General features: G+C 36.8%; 2 protein-coding genes across 5 annotated transcripts; one reads left to right on the forward strand and one right to left on the reverse strand.

Annotated features, from left to right (window-relative positions):
• Nucleotides 1-1106: 1106 nt before the first annotated feature.
• Nucleotides 1107-12862, forward strand: si:ch211-203d1.3 (protein phosphatase Slingshot homolog 3). Of its 3 annotated transcripts, none has more exons than XM_024283755.2 (17): nucleotides 1107-1293; nucleotides 3175-3308; nucleotides 5043-5080; nucleotides 5240-5426; nucleotides 6766-6881; nucleotides 7005-7073; nucleotides 7577-7642; nucleotides 8464-8646; nucleotides 8834-8927; nucleotides 9018-9146; nucleotides 9383-9429; nucleotides 9547-9693; nucleotides 11089-11289; nucleotides 11445-11634; nucleotides 11723-11821; nucleotides 11906-12001; nucleotides 12076-12862. In XM_024283755.2, exons 2-17 carry the CDS (start codon nucleotides 3261-3263, stop codon nucleotides 12193-12195), a joined length of 1830 nt encoding a protein of 609 aa, XP_024139523.1. In that variant the 5' UTR covers nucleotides 1107-1293; nucleotides 3175-3260; the 3' UTR covers nucleotides 12196-12862. The 3 variants fall into 3 exon arrangements, with proteins under 3 accessions (XP_024139523.1, XP_024139524.1, XP_036069838.1); XM_024283756.2 differs by having other exon boundaries at nucleotides 1108-1293; nucleotides 12079-12862; XM_036213945.1 differs by lacking the exon at nucleotides 1107-1293 and adding an exon at nucleotides 1408-1613.
• Nucleotides 12863-13248: 386 nt separating this feature from the next.
• Nucleotides 13249-14514, reverse strand: mrpl18 (mitochondrial ribosomal protein L18). Of its 2 annotated transcripts, none has more exons than XM_024283758.2 (4): nucleotides 14242-14514; nucleotides 13988-14171; nucleotides 13517-13751; nucleotides 13249-13427 (listed from the first exon to the last, which is right to left on the reverse strand). In XM_024283758.2, exons 1-4 carry the CDS (start codon nucleotides 14330-14332, stop codon nucleotides 13350-13352), a joined length of 588 nt encoding a protein of 195 aa, XP_024139526.1. In that variant the 5' UTR covers nucleotides 14333-14514; the 3' UTR covers nucleotides 13249-13349. The 2 variants fall into 2 exon arrangements, with proteins under 2 accessions (XP_024139526.1, XP_024139527.1); XM_024283759.2 differs by having other exon boundaries at nucleotides 13988-14156; nucleotides 14242-14511.
• Between the last annotated feature and the right edge of the window lie 1450 nt (nucleotides 14515-15964).

The raw sequence follows: 15964 nt of genomic DNA on the forward strand, positions 1-15964 counted from the left end.
ATGCGCGGGACCCCTTTTTTCCCTGAAAACTTTATTGTAAACACTAAGACTACACACAGAAACATAAAACTTTAAAACAAACAGATAACAACGAGTTCATTTTTTTCTTTAAAAGTGCCAGAGGTAAGAATGAATAAATAAAAATATAGAATGGAAATGTAAAACTAGATTTGGAAAACAATAAAATTACTTTTTAAAAGGTGAAAAGTTTACAAAAGGTTCATATTATGTACATATTGGGTTGAAATCTTCTTAAATAACGTTTTGCCTGATAGAATCCATCTTAAAATTTTATAAGAAATGCATTTTTTCATATTGGAAATAAGAAAAGAACTAGGTAAAAGCAGGATCCTTCTCCAAAGTATTGTTTCCAGGAATAAACAACATGTGCTACAATATTTTTTGAAAAAGTGCTCTGATGTCTAATTTACTTTTTCTGGAACGGAATGCAAAGCATGTTTTTCCAAGCTTTGAATGATTATTTCCATTTTTAAATATATAAATCAATTTGTCGAGCACATTCTCAACTCTGGAGGACTACATTTGTTGGAAATGGTTCAGCACATGCTCACCATCATACACATGTAATAATACTTGCAATAATAATTTCTGCAAAATTGCAACATTCTTTTATATGCACTTATTTTTTATGTTTGATCTGTGATATGTTATAAAGACTTCTAAAACAATGTTTAGTCCTCTTACACAGGCTAATATTACTTAATCTTTGTCCTTTGATTTTTATAATAAGTATTGAAATATTTCAGTGATCTTCATTTGTGTTGATCAATGAACAAATAAATGGGTAAATAAATACATAAACAAATGGATGTGTATGTGTATTTTCAATTCATGAATAGTTGTCTTATTTTTATCTTGTTTTATGTATATAATAACTGTCCTTTGATATATCTCTTTTTAGACATATATTTCTGTTTTTCTTGTTTAGTTATGATTATGTCTTGATTTCTTGAAATAAACCATTTAACATTTATAATTCTTGCATTTGCACTAAGTTAAAATGTTGCATCCATATGGTCGTATAGTACCGGTACTTTCTTTGAAATGGTTTCCATGACAACCACGTACTCGAGATGTGTTTTGTGCGCGACGTCCTCCCGTTCAAACTGGTGACCCCGCCCACCAGCCCCTGTTGTTCGGCGGCTGCTATGCTACATGGGAATTGAAGTCTTGTTCTGCATCAGCAGAGGGCGGAATAAGGAGCTGCTGGCACGGAAGACATTTAAAGGCATTCATATCAGGAAACCACGGGAGAGGTTCCAGCACTGAAAGGTGAGGAAAATGTCATTAAAGGACACAGAATTGCAAGGCTGCAGCAAAGTCTGCGTTAGCTTTAATTGGTTAAAACAAAGCGCCGCGTATTCTTTTAATTTCTTCTGTCAGTGTTTGTTGAGCGAACGCAACCAATTATTGTTTTTAGAGCAGGGGTTAATATTAAGCTATTTCGTTACACTTCTGGTTTATTTTGTAACATTGCGGAGTCGGTATTTGATCCGCCGAGTCTAAGCCGGGTTTGCTGTCAAATAATTCAGGCGTCATCACACTACTGACTTCATAGCGGGGCTTTGCGATAGTTTGACGCTTTACTTCAGGTATGTGGCTCTGCGTTCTCTGTTGTTTTTGGCAGATACTGCTCTGCATGTTTGCATGTGTGGTCATCTGCCTCTACTAGTACTACTAAATCAAATTATTAATCTAAAGTCTTATTTGCTTTGTCACTTTTGATATTTGCAATGCTTTTAAGCATTGTTCCATGTTTCATACAGGAGGAGTTTCCTCTCTAATGTTAGCTTAAATAACCATTAAGCAAACAGGAACCAAAAATATGTGCTGACAAAAAATATATATATAATTAAAGGTTAATTTGTTAAAGTGAAAGTGCTGAATGTTTCAGGCTGCCTGCCAAGCAACAGAATGCACTAACACTTGGTTAATTAATACACATGGAAAGGCCAAATACTTAGTCTAAAGTGGTACTAAGATGCAAAATATCCCAGGTTACTGTTTCAATAAATTACTCATCCTCTCAGGAGGCTTAAAGGTGCCATTTTTTCCTATCAATATTTTTACCAGCTTTACTTTTTATAAATGTCCATCTTAAAATCACAAAGAAACCAGTCATTGCGCATTTTTGCAAATGATCGCAGGTTTGTTTGAGGTACAAGTACATTAGATCGTATTTTTTTTTTTCTGATTTTTGTTTATATTTTACTGAGGTATCTATTCTGTGCTTTATTTGTAGAGGAGAACAAAAGCAGCAAAAATAGTACAAATAAGTGAGGGAACAGGCATAGGCAAAAAGATTTTATTGTGTTTAGTGGAATGTCCATATTTAATTTTTATTTATGGCAAAAAAAAAAAAAAAAGCCAGTAGGTCAATGTAGAGTCTGGGTGTGTACTGCAGTGGAAGTCATATTATCATTGCAACATTTAGCAGTGACAACATCTATTGCACACCTTTGTGTGCCACTGTAATTCTAGTCCAAGCTTTCTTTTGTTCCAAGCTACAAACAAGACCAGATGACGATAAGACCTACACCCTGCTTTAGAGATGTGCATGTGTATATCCGATTTCTATATTTTTCTTTTATGTAATATCCATTCTGCCTTCATAAAACGTCACTTGTTTTACAGGCGTTGCTGTAAAAGATTTTATTGCAGTCCAATTTTTTTTAAGCAGCCATTGTGGGTTTTATGCATAAATTCCGATCTTTTAAATATAAGAGAAACCGTCAGTTGCTTAGAGGTGCCAATGATTCCTTACAAACAAGTTTGTACAAGTTTGAGGAATAATTAGTGTATAAAGTTTTCACGTTTTACCTGTCCTTTCCAAGCAAATTAGAATAAATAAAAGTGGGTTATCTTTGTTAAATGCATTTATACAGTTGCAGTGTATTTCAATTATCCAGTAATACTTTGTTAAATCTACTTAAGTCTTATTTTTTGGTCTAAAGCTGTACAAAAAGAGGGACTGAACCAGCCCTTCAAATAAAATGGATTTTATTCTTTCTGGATTGAAATGCACAATTTATTTTTCTTCAAAAAACAAAAACAAAACCAGTTTAAGATGAGTTAGTTTAGGCAGGTATGTGGCTTTCCTTGGATCCTATTTACAGAGTGTAATCGGTCTGGAATATCTGTTTATCATTACAGAAAGGAGCTCAGAGCTGTTGGCTGAGGAACCTGTTTGAACCTGCCAGAAACCACAGCGTGCAGCAGAGGCAGACCGGCGCCCTGCAATGGCTTTGTTGACCCTGCACAGGATCCCGTCCATAGCCACAGCTCCAGTAAGACAAGTCATCCACACGCCTCTCCGTACACAAACATTTTCCACTGCATCCTCAGATGTGTGACAGGTTTACAGTTTCTTCAGAAAGCCGGGCATTTTGTCAACAACTCGCGTGCACCAACAGTTCATTGTGGAGAGCACACTCGCCCGATTTCTGTAGACCTTTGGGCCGTATTTGCCCTCCTAGAGAACCTGGCAGCTTGTTTTCAAGTTATTACAAAGGATACGATTGCACCATTAGTCTTCCAGGAAAACGTCGTAAAAATAGGGATTTAAATATGACTGGCATTCATCAAATAGACACCAACTTTTGTTTCAAGTACAGACAAAATATTTTAAATAAAACTACATCTGCTTCTGTCATCTTTTTTTGTGCTTTTTCTCTCATTATCATCACTTTGTCACAAAAATAGTTAATTGTTTAAAGGTTTGTCTTTTGTCCTGTACTTGATCTCTTGACCATAAATGACTTAGCTATGGATTCTGGTGTCATTCTTGGCATATTTTTGTCACATAATCTAATCTTCCAACTATCTGAACTTATGTTTTCTCCTCTTTTTCTGCTATCCTCTCATCATTCCACCTCTGGCTCCCGCCCATTTTTCTTTGCATTTTTTTTCTTGACTCTGTCTGGACTTGTCAGTTACGTAAAAGGTAATGATATTGTGTCAAGTTTCTTTTTCTCGTAACCACTGCAGCTTGTTCGGTTTTAGTTTTTCCTCTATTTTACTTCTCTTGTTTTGTGTCATAGTTTTGTCTTTGTTTTCTATATTTGCTCAACAATGTCACTAATATTCAGCTTGTTTAAACCCAAACCCACGCTTTCATTGCTTTGCACAGACTTGTCCCTCTTTGTGTATGTGTGTGTCTTCTCTCTGTTGCACCTCATAGAAGTTGTTTTACTGGTCGTGTAAAGAATTCATAAAAATATTTCCTAATGTCTATTCAAGCACTAAAAAAGAACACATCTAACCTTTGCTCAGTGTTGCTTGAGAAAGCTTAGTTTTGCAGCCCCTCTAGTCTAATTTAGTGAAAATTTTCAAAGAAATGTCATGTCTGGATTATTGTGTTGCAGCTTAAACATCTGCTAAGGTTCAGACTAGATTTGCTAATAAGACAATATAATAATTTTGCAGCAATATGTTTAAAATTACATGTATTCCCACTTCAATTATCTTTTGAGCTATTTTATTAGTGTTCTCAATGATCATTTAATTATGAATATGCCGTTTTGTTCTTTTGGACATGGTTTCTGCAGAACAGCAGTAGTCCATCTAAAATTTGCCCCTGAGGTGTGGGGGAAAATGTTGGCACCCCTCACACCCCCAAGCTAACATTAACAGTGCAACAAAAATGGCAAGCAATTTTGGAGCTATGCGGCCGTACAGTTTAGAGCTAGATACAAGGTCAGACAAGGAACATGAAGAATCGATTTGTCTGCAAGTAGATGCATCAGAATGGAGTGGAGCATAGAGCTTGTTCTACGTAACAAATAAGTCCTTTTTCAAGCAGTGTTTTTGCATCTGCTCCTAATTCACGATTAGAAAATAAAGAAATAGGCAGACATACAATTAAAGCTTAATTTTCTTTATATGTGTTCTCCATCATTTGAAAACATGTTAAAAACACAATTTTTATCGAAGTGGGTCTGTAAGCACAATTAGAGTTTCCAGTTTAGACATAATTGAAATATTTTTTTTTCCAACATATTGTGATTTGTTTTATTTTGAAGGATGACAGCCACCAAAGAAGAGGGAGACTTCAGAAAAGGTAACTGTTGATCCATATAAGCTTTAAAGAATCAAAATAGAGTTTTCTAATAATGAAAACTTACAGTTTTTTAAATCTATGATTTACATGAATAAAAGTGCCTGTTCATTGACTAAATGGTGATTAAGTGACTGACACTGAGTGATCTCTTTTGTACAGGGAGAGCTTTGCCCTTGTGAAAGGGGCGGTGCTTCACCTGGAAGATGGAGAGAGAACGGATGAACCGAAGGAAACTTCACAACTTGCATCTCCTTCTTCAAAGCAAGGCAACACAGCATCAGTCACTAAAAACAAACACCTCCACGCCATGCTGGAGCAGCTCAGACCTGAAGATACCATCAAGCTGGTGAGATGTCTTTCACAGGCTGCTACTCTAATCGTTAAAGCCTAAAATAAATTACATTTGTTGGTAAATTGGCCCATTTAAGGCTTTAAAGTCGTTCTTGAAATGTAGGTTATAAAAGTAGTGAAATTGTAATTAATCTTTTAGCTTTCTTTAGAAAAAAAAATATTATTTTAATTTTAGGAGAGGATCAAATTGTCATTGTTTTTTCATCATTGGAGATTCAAGAGTAGCTTCTGTCTCTTTACGGCTCTTTTTTATCGTACTCATTTTGGTTGTTTTCAAAATGTCCACTAAAAGACTTCAATGCAACTCAGAAATATTACTGCAGTTATTTAGATGAAGTCACTTAGACAAACCTTGATCTTTAAAAAAGCTGTTATTTCTGTCACATTTATAAATAAACCTGCAAATGTGCTCGTACTTTTAGCCGTATCATTATGAAACTTCATCCTCTCTTACTAATAATTGAATACTTAGAGGAAGCTTTTCAGTCTTCTTAGAGTTAGCAGAGGAAGTGACTCTTCTTCCACTTGTCCTCGCCGCTGCAGCCAGCTGGGTTTCACAAAAGCGGCTGTTTATTCAGGGAAAGCATCTGTGATGCAACCGGATGACAGTTGACAAAACTACTGTCAATAAATCACCACTGTTTTGGAAATATGCACGAGTACGGCGTACTTTAAGACAACAGTGCAGCATTTGGCCTGAATATTACAAAAGTAACTTAACCCTCTCCAAAAAACATTTTTGCATAAATTAGTAACTTAAAGTAATCCGTTTTAGATTTTGAGGCTTTAGACATTTATTATGGCAACTATAAAAAAAAATCAAAATAACTGAGTATAAAAAATGCTTCTTTCCATTTCAGGCAAATAATCAAACTCTGACTATAATTATATTTATTGTATTCAATGTGTCATGTGTAATGAATGTAAAATGATTAAGAGCAATTCAAATGCCAAGTTGGTAGAAGCATTTCTTTATTTTGTATCAAGTTATTGATTAATATATAAAATAAATTTAACATATCTATGTAGTTTTATTTTAAATGTATTTTCCTTTGTTTTTGTTGCTAAAATCTCTTAAAATAAACCCATCAATTATGCACATAAGGAGTCTGAGCTCACAAAAATCTACGTTAAAAAAGAGAGACTAAGGAAATGAAAGAAAAAAATGTAAATTGAACTAATTGTTTATTAATATTATTATTTTATAGGATAAGGTTTTTGGTTTGTCTAAAATAATAAAAAAATGGGATTACAGGACGTAATGACCAAACTCACTTCTGTTCCTTCTTTGCTCCCTTATGTTGGACTCCTTTTCCCTGGGTTCTGCCTTGCAGGCAGTGGAGTTGGAGTCGGTCAGTCCCATCAGAGTCAGGTATCTGATCATCGTCTCCACGCAGGACAACAAACAGGAGAACATCCTTCTGGGAGTGGACTTCCCCAGCTCAGACAGGTCGGTGTAACTAAGATGGCGGTGTACTGTTCTGCAAAGGCGAGGGCAAGATCCTGTTTATACGCCTTTAAATATTTCAGTTCAACCTTGACATGTTAAAATATCCTACTTGTCTCTTCGCAGCAATCAATGCACTATTGGCCTGGTTCTGCCGATATGGAGTGACACACAGGTGTATCTGGATGGAGACGGGTAATTCATTTTTTTATTAAAGAAGAGAAGACTAAGAATTCCAAATAACCTTTGCAGAAAGAATGTTTTATTTATTAAGTTTCTAAAGTTTCCTCCTTCAGAGCCTGATATTGTGTGTTTCATAATGAAAGGATCTGTCCTTCTTTTTTCCATGTTTAGTCAGTTTAGCTGCTTTAAAGCTAATTGTTCTTCTTATTTGTGAGGTTTTAGTTCATCTAATCTAAAGTTTGTTCTCTACTGTGATTAAAATAGCTCCAGAGTTCCATTAAAGGAGGAAGACGCTGTGAAACGGAATATCTAGTAAATATATATTTAGTAAATCTGCTGAGGCTATCATCCACATTTCGCTTAATAGTTACGTTATCATTCAAAGCGTCTCTGGTTTCCACTGAACCATCTCTCCTTGCCCACTTTGAGATGAGTGTGCTTTAGTCCAGCAAAGGATCAATACTTCCCTAAATAGATTTTCTTCTCATTTTCTTTTCTCTTTTTTTCTTCTGCAGTGGTTTTAGTGTTACCTCAGCGGAGGAGACACGAATCTTTAAGCCGGTGTCCATGCAGACTATGTGGTGGGTATTTTACACACACTTATATCATCAAAACAAAAAATATGTGGTTCTTCTTTGTGTTCCTCCTGTACAGAGCCCTGAATTTGGACCCATATAGAAAATATAGTTTATTTTGTCTCTTCTTGATTATGTTGGTCAAAATTTGGTTCAAAATCCCCTAAAATGATGTGTTTTTGAGCTGCTAGCTGGTAGTCTAATACAAAACAAACGAATAATCACGGGGTGGGGAAGCTGTGCATGCCAGGGTGTTGTTTTTAAGCATTCGAAAGCAGAAAAATGTCAGCTGAGAATAGGGTGGTTTATTGTGTTGTAGAGGGATTTGTTTCATCTAACATATCAGCTGACAGTCAGTCATTGGACAGATTCTGCCCTGGAACTCATAGACTTGTCCTGCAGACATCTAATAGAAATGAAAACCCACACATACTGAATTGAGATGGTGTGCGACTGCACCAAGGGAAATCCTGTCCCAACATAAACAAACAAAAACAACGTGTTGTTTATGTTACAACATTGGTGGCTGTTGAAATGTGAATAAAACATGACAACTTGCACATGTTTACCAGCCTCAGACATGAAAAAAGTGTTTGGTATGAACTTTACAGCAAACAATTTCCTTTGTGTAAACAGTGAAGCATTACGTAACTCCAACTGTCATTAAAATCTTGAACAATAGCTTCAGTAGTGGTTTGTGCTGCAGATGGCCTCAGGAGGAATGGCTGAAGAGAAACTCATGTGCTGCTTGCAGATTTATAATTTTTGCATTGTGTTCTCTGGAAAACAGTGATGCTAACTCCTTTACCTCTTGCATGGGCTGTAAGGTCAGTGTTGCAGGTTCTGCACGGCTGCTGCGAGCGGGCCGTCAAGGCTTCGCTGATCCCCGGCACCGGGCTGGAGTGGGCCCAGCACTACTTTCAACACATCGAGTCGGATCGCGTTTGTCTCAACGAGTGGGAAGCCATGAATGACCTGGAGTCAGTCCGCCGAGACAGTGACGGACAGAGGTAAAAATATAAATCTATACTTAAATGTTCAGCTATTGGTGGTAACAGTTCTAGCAATGCAGCCAATAATGATGAAGCAGTGGTGCTGATATACTTGAAGTTCTGTGTTTAATAGAGTAAATACTTTGTCATCTGTTATGCATATATGTCCGTTTGTTCTTAAACTTAACTCTTTTTATGAATAAAGTTCAGCCGACAGAATTTCCAATGAAATGCTGATCAAAGAGCACCTGAGAGACATCATGAGGACAGAAGACCTGGACAACCTCACCTCTAAAATGGTGAGACACTAATATGACATTAAATTATCCTCAGATGAAGAAAAAATGGTGAATTAAATGTGTTAATGAATTTTGTTTTCCCCGCTGTAGGTTCACACTACTCTGGAAACAAGGATAGGCTTTGATATGAGACCATATAAGCAGTACATAGACAACGAGATCGTAGTTACCATGGCGCAGATGGACAAACCATCCAAAATATTTGACTATTTATACTTGGTGAGGTTTTTTTCATCTTCTAAGCACTAAAGCTTATTAAAAAAATAGTCTTTTTGTGTTGTGGTTCTGAAACTGACGGAAGTGTGCTTTCGCCGGGATGTTGTCATGTGACTGTGACTTCCTCTTTCTGGGACATGTGTGTTAACAGTGATAGGGAACACAGCTCTGTTGGCCTTTTTCCTCCTCATCATGTGGCCCAGACTAAACCTCTCTCTAATCTTCATGTCTGCTTTCAGGGCTCGGAGTGGAACGCAGCTAATTTTGAGGAGCTGCAGAAAAACAAGTTGGTGTCTTTTGCTCTTACCTTTTTACACATTTCACACTTTCACAAACAGTATTCAAACTCTGCTCTGTCAGCATAAAAATTACCATAACAGGTTTGACTCTGTGTGTTTTTCAGTGTCGGCTACATACTGAATGTGACGAGGGAAATTGACAACTTTTTCCCAGAATCCTTTACCTACATGAACATCAGAGTCTACGACGTGGAAGCTACCAACCTGCTCCCACACTGGCCAGACACGTACAACTTTATTAACACTGCAAGGTAGAGGCATGAGAACAAACACATCAGAGGAGGCTGCACCTCCAGACTTCAATCAGACCTCTAAGCAGTCATCTGCTGGAGAACCTTTTGATTCTGTATTTATATATACAAAAAAAATAATTGTCATAGTGGGTTGAATAACAACAGATGGGGTTTTCACAATGTGGTTTTACTGTGAGTTATTGCAAAGAGAGAGAAGATAGTTTGTGTTATTTTAGTAATATCAGCAATTTTACCTAACAGTCAGAGTGCAAAGAAACAAAACAGTAGCTACGCATTGAGTCTAACTGAATTCTGAGTCACAGCTGTCCTTACGGGTGGATGCAGGTGAAAAATAAGCATGCAAGTGGCCTGAGCAGAATATCACTCTGTGAACCCATAGACATAATTGTTAACTTTTTTTCTGCAGGGAATGCTGTGGTTGACAGGTTGTAGCAAACACTTAAACAGTTCTTAAGGGTGACGTAGGTTAGATGCAGCCATATCGCATGAATTTATTTTTTTCTTTCAAAACCTGCAGACTGTTAGGAGCTCGTTGGAGTTTTTGAATGAAAGGTTACAGACTCCTTGTGATCAGGTGCATTTTTTTCATAAATATGTATGTTTAATTGTTTTAAACAAATGAATATACATTTTTTTAGCTTATTCTCTTATATTTTCACTATCTTGTATTGTCAGGTTCATTGAAGTTAGCTGTAGGCTTCAGAATCCACAAAACAAACTGCTGCTGTGAGTAGCCAATCAAATCTGGAATTTGTGACACCAAAGTCAGCAAGAAGGCTTATGTGTTCCACATCAAAGTTTTACACTGAGACTGACGTGTGTGGGTCATGTGATTGGATAAGTATTCAGGACAGCTGAGGAATATTTGATTATTTGGTCTGTTTTCCTGAGTGAGGATGTCCCAGCTTTATGTTCCATTCTATATTATGTTCTGGTGCTTGTCACTAAAACTGTTGCACAAAAAAGCAAAAAGCAAAGCAGTTCTAAGCCCAAAATGCACGGCTCTTCCACTGCCTTAACCACACTAGAATGCTGTGACAGAGCTGTGATTTGACCTGGAGTTATTCTTTGTGTTTGTGAGTTCAGCTGCACTTTATCTCTGCTATGATGGCTACGTGTAGCCTTAGGGATCACGTTTAATGACAGCAGTGAATGCATGAAAAGAGCCGACATGTTTTCCTAGCAAACTCTGGGGATATCTTTGAAATGATCAAAAATATTTTTAAAATGTGTTGTTTGATAGCATCTATGGTGTTGCATTTCACTATTGGCACATGTGAAGCATTAGCACTGTGATTTAAAGCTACTGGGGGAAAACTGAATTCCAAGATAAATTGCATTTTGTGAGAATTTTGGGAAAGTTACTCAAAATTAAAGTCTGTTCTGACTCAGGAAAATGGGACAGGCTGTTTTGGTGCACTGCAAGATGGGAGTGTCCCGATCTGCATCCACGGTGATCGCTTATGCCATGAAGCAACAGCGCTGGTCACTGGAAACGGCGCTGGCCTACGTGAGAGAATGTCGATCCATTGTGAATCCCAACGAAGGCTTTATGAGGCAGCTTCAGACCTACAATGGCATCCTCACAGCAAGGTCAGATTCTGATGGGATACATGGATAAAAACATATATATATATATATATATATATATATATTTACTTTTAGCTTGTGTATTTGAACTTTTTTTCCACAGAAAGGATCAAGAAAGAACAGTTTTTTTAATCATTGTATATTTTTTGTCTTTATAGTCAAATGCGTCACTCTGAACTCTTTAGACGAAAGTCTAAAGACCTAAGACAGAAGTCAGTGAGAAGTGAAAAAGACGGAAAAGAAAAGCCAGATGGTGAAAAAGGGGAAGAGGTGGAGGACAGCGACGAAAGCACTGAAAGAGATTATGACAGTCAAGACAGTCCAGAGAACTCAGAGGATGACTTGGAGGTAGTTATATTCATTTTAAAATATTTCAAATGATTAGCATTCACAGAACTATCCTTTTATTAATTTATTTATTTTTGATCACACCCAGGTGTTTGACACGCCCGACGCCGAGTCTGACAGTGTGCAGCCAAAGGAACCAGCGGAGCCTGCAGCCGATCCTGTCGTCACTTTAAATGAACCAGAGAAGGTAAACCGTTTGTTGATCCAGTTGCTCTACTACCCAATGTGTTATTTTTAAACCTCAAAATTTCTACTATTTTTTTTTTTTTAGGTTTCTTCAAGCATAAACCGCAGTGGAAGGATGAACCTTTTCTCTCTCATGCAGTCCATTTGTGAATTAGATGATGAGAGTAAAGGACACGAACAGGTGAGGGAATCTGGCTTCATCATAGTACTGCTTTAAAAATATAGTTTATGTAAAATTCTCTCTCCTTTTCAAAGCAGCCTGGTAGTCCGAGGAGATCTCCAAGACAGCGAATACGTAGCCAAGGGCGACGGAGTCTCACTCACCAAAAAGCATGTCTGGACGTTTCACCAGAACCAGGACAAAGCCGGCCCTAAAGCAATCAGAGTAGAAATGGACAAACGGGGGGGAGGAACCATAAAAAGCAACCCAGGAGAGTAAAGTCCTGAAGAGCAGGATTCATGCCAAGGCTTTAATAAACCATATCAAAGTTGTATTTTACATGCTGTACCTTATTTTGTGAATGTTTCTGTTTATTGTAACTGATGGGTAATTTTCTATGGGATCTTTCAGTATTACTGTACATGTGAAAGAGTAGCTTGAAGAAGCTGCCATCTTTCTTTGAATTGTTTTTTTCTTTTTCTTTTATTTTCCGTTTCTGTCCCATCAAATCATCAAAAAGACCTATGCAGTATCTGTTCTTACACACATCCCATTTCTCTACATTCTTTTGACCCTCAGATGATTATTTGCTGTGTCTAAGCTGTGCATTTTGGAGAATTTATCAGGGCCAGTTTTATGGTGCATGCCAGTTTGCCAAATAATGTATTCGTATGTGCCAGTGACTGTTGTCACCCATTTTATTATTTTTACTAAACACCAGTGCCTTCAACTTGAGAATGAAAAAGCTATGACTTGTATTTTAATGTTTTTACTGGGACTTTGGGGGGATAAAGAATGATTTCTTGCTTCATAAACATCCAAAAACTGCATTTTTCAAAAAAATTATACATGTACTTGCATCAATATATAATTGCTGGATGACTTGGGTGCATGTTCTTGTATTCGGTTCACGATTATGTGTATTTATGTAAACATCAAATTGATGGGTTGATTATTGATGCTGTTGCAGGATGTCATTTCATGCTGGTGTTGTGTTTTTGTTTGGTAGAGGCTTAATTTTCACATTAAAAGCAACATTTTGTAGTCTGTCCACACACTGTTCACGCGTCTGGAAGCAAATGTTCGCCGGACCCTCATCAAAATAAGTTTGTATTCACATCCCTATTAAGTGAAACTGTTCACCGTCTGCACCTCACTTTTGTTTACAAGCACTTTGAGCGACAATAAATTATTGTACTCTAATGATTGTTTTCATTAAAAAATAAATCCATGTGAAAATATTTTGTCCAAAAGGAGACAAACTCATCTTTTGCTTATGTTCTTAGAACACATACATTTATTATTGATGGGCTAAATAGTCATTTCTGGCAACAAGTAGGGCATTTATCAAAATTTCAAAATAAAAGCTTCATGTCCCAATGTACTTTCTTCTTGGTTCGCTGAGAATGATTCCTCCCTCTTTCATTGCACTCCTGAAAGCTTGAACCTGCAAGACAGAGATGTAGAAAAAAAAAGAACAAATGTTGAGTTTAATGGAATCAAACATCTCTGACTGAAGTAGAGCTGTGCACTCACTGAATCAGAGCGGTACGTCCAGGGAATGTCCCTGTACACCATCCTGGTGATACCAGCCTGCTGGCATCGCTGAGCCAGCACCTCTCCCACAGCCTGACAGGCAACCACGCAGTTAGTGGAGGGCAGCTCCTTCTTCAATGCCCACTCTTTGGTTGAACAAGAAAGCACAGGAACAGGAGAGCTGCTGGAGAACACCTGAGCAGTCACGTGGTGTTGACTGCGTTTGAACATCAGCCTAAAAACACAGTGGATGAAAACACACGATGGGTTACAGGTTAGAATCAACATCTTTTACTTAAGCAGATTGGGGAAAATATTAAATTGATGTAACCTTGATAGCTCTTTTATATTATTTAGTACTCCAAACATTTAAAAAGTTTGCATTTTGAAGTCTTGAAATCTTTCCCTGGTATAAATTTTGATTCCTCTTAATCACTTGACAAAAACTGATACAAAATATTTCCTCCGAACCTGTGGTAGAACTGCTGGTGAGGCCACGTCGTCTTCCAGCCTCGGTCCTTCACAGCCAGGGCCATCTGCTCCAGGTTCCGCGGGTTTCTGTTCACAAAAGTCGGACTCACGGCCTCGTTTTCCTCTGGGGTCGGCTCTGGACGAGTCACAGCCTGACTCATACACCGAGCTGGAATAAAGAGAGCTCAATACAGCAAAAAACGTTTCAGTCCCCTAACCAATAAATGCACCCGTCTGTCGAGAGTAATACTCACCTGTAATGTTGTTTGCAGGTAAAGAAGGGCATCTTCCCTGAATTTGACCCAACAAAACCCGAACACTGCGGCTAACTTCGTTTAAAAACATATTCGCTCTGACTTTTTCAGTTCACAAACCAAAAGACTGTTTGTGCACTAACATTTAATAACATTTGGTGTGTTTTAACCCAAGAATGTAAAAATCAGCCCCGAATTTTGATCAATTATAACCCCCCGCCATCTTTGACATTGCAATAATATCCGGTTCGCCTGGCGTTACTTCATATAGAGCCCGGTAGGAACAAAGATTTGCTGAAGGTTCCGCTTAACTTTTTGTTTCCCCCCATATGTTGTTATTATTATTATTATTATTATTGTTATTAGCAAAATTATATGCAGCTACATAGGGCAGATACAAAAAGTCCTTTATAAGAAGCAAAAACCTTTGTTTCACAAGCAACAAAATATTTATGTCGATTTTTTTTTATTGCCAACATTTGGAAACAAAAATAAGTAAAACAAAGATAAATAATATAAATATTAATGTGCAATGTTTTTTTGGTTAAAAACTGTACAAGTGTAAACCTTCATACTTTTTAAACTGAAAATATCTAATTTTTGTGGATTTAGCTGGAAACTGCATTTTTAGATAACACATATGTTACTTTCTGGTGCAGATTTGTATTCTTATCTAGATAATTCCATTGTTAACATTTTCAAGATGGCAACAAAATGTATTAATCTATATACGTAAACAATGTCCTAATGGTATTTTTAAAACATTCCCTGCTTTAAAGGCATCACTGCAGACAGTCCTAAAAGAACAATGACCTCTGTTTACCTATGCAAGACACAGAAGTATACCTTTACATGTTATAAACTTAATACAATATATATATATATATATATATATATATATATATATATATATAAAGCCAGAGAAGAAAAACAGGAAGTCGCCATTTGCACCTAATTTAATATTAATAAATATCGGAGAAAATGATACTGAACACCAGTTTGAAGTTCATGTAACTACCTTGTTATACATTCAAATATGTGTAGCAAACAACACAAATGTTACTGGCATTTGTAAAGCCTCAAAAAGTGGAAGTTTAAAAAAAAGTTTAAATAAATTGTCTTTTCACATGACAAAGAGCAACAAACCTGTTGTACTTCAAATGGCAGCGTTACGAAGCACTCTTTTTTTCAGTGGCTCTGTGTGAGCAGAAGATGCTTTGTGCTATCTTATGGGGTCCAGATGACCCTACCCTTACATTGATGTGTGATCCCTCCCAGAATTTTATGCCATCCACAGACACCAGTGAAGACGAATCCTTGAAAAAAAAAATTCAGTTCGCTCTCTTGCGGGGTTCAAATGACCAAATTTTTAATGTAAACTAGGATAGCACAAAAAAATCACTAAAATACTATTAAAAATACAGTAGTAACAACTATAAAAGTGACTTAATAAGCCAATCTTTTGTCAATAATTGTAATTTAATCCATTTCTGAAATGAACATAATGCCGTGCTGGTAAATTAAAGGTGGTTTTAAAAACAGATCTTCACAGAAGTGCACCACCATCTTTGATAAAAGTCTTTAGCAAGATTCTTTTTAAATTGGTTTATCAAAAGATTACTCCTTCATGCCGTATTTCACCAACTTAAAATGTACGATTTCAACAGAACTTTATTTAATCCCCTAAAACAACAACAGCAACAAAAAAAAACACTAAAGAAAT

Source organism: Oryzias melastigma, linkage group LG10 (assembly GCF_002922805.2).
Source record: "Oryzias melastigma strain HK-1 linkage group LG10, ASM292280v2, whole genome shotgun sequence".
Classification (NCBI taxonomy): domain Eukaryota; kingdom Metazoa; phylum Chordata; class Actinopteri; order Beloniformes; family Adrianichthyidae; genus Oryzias; species Oryzias melastigma.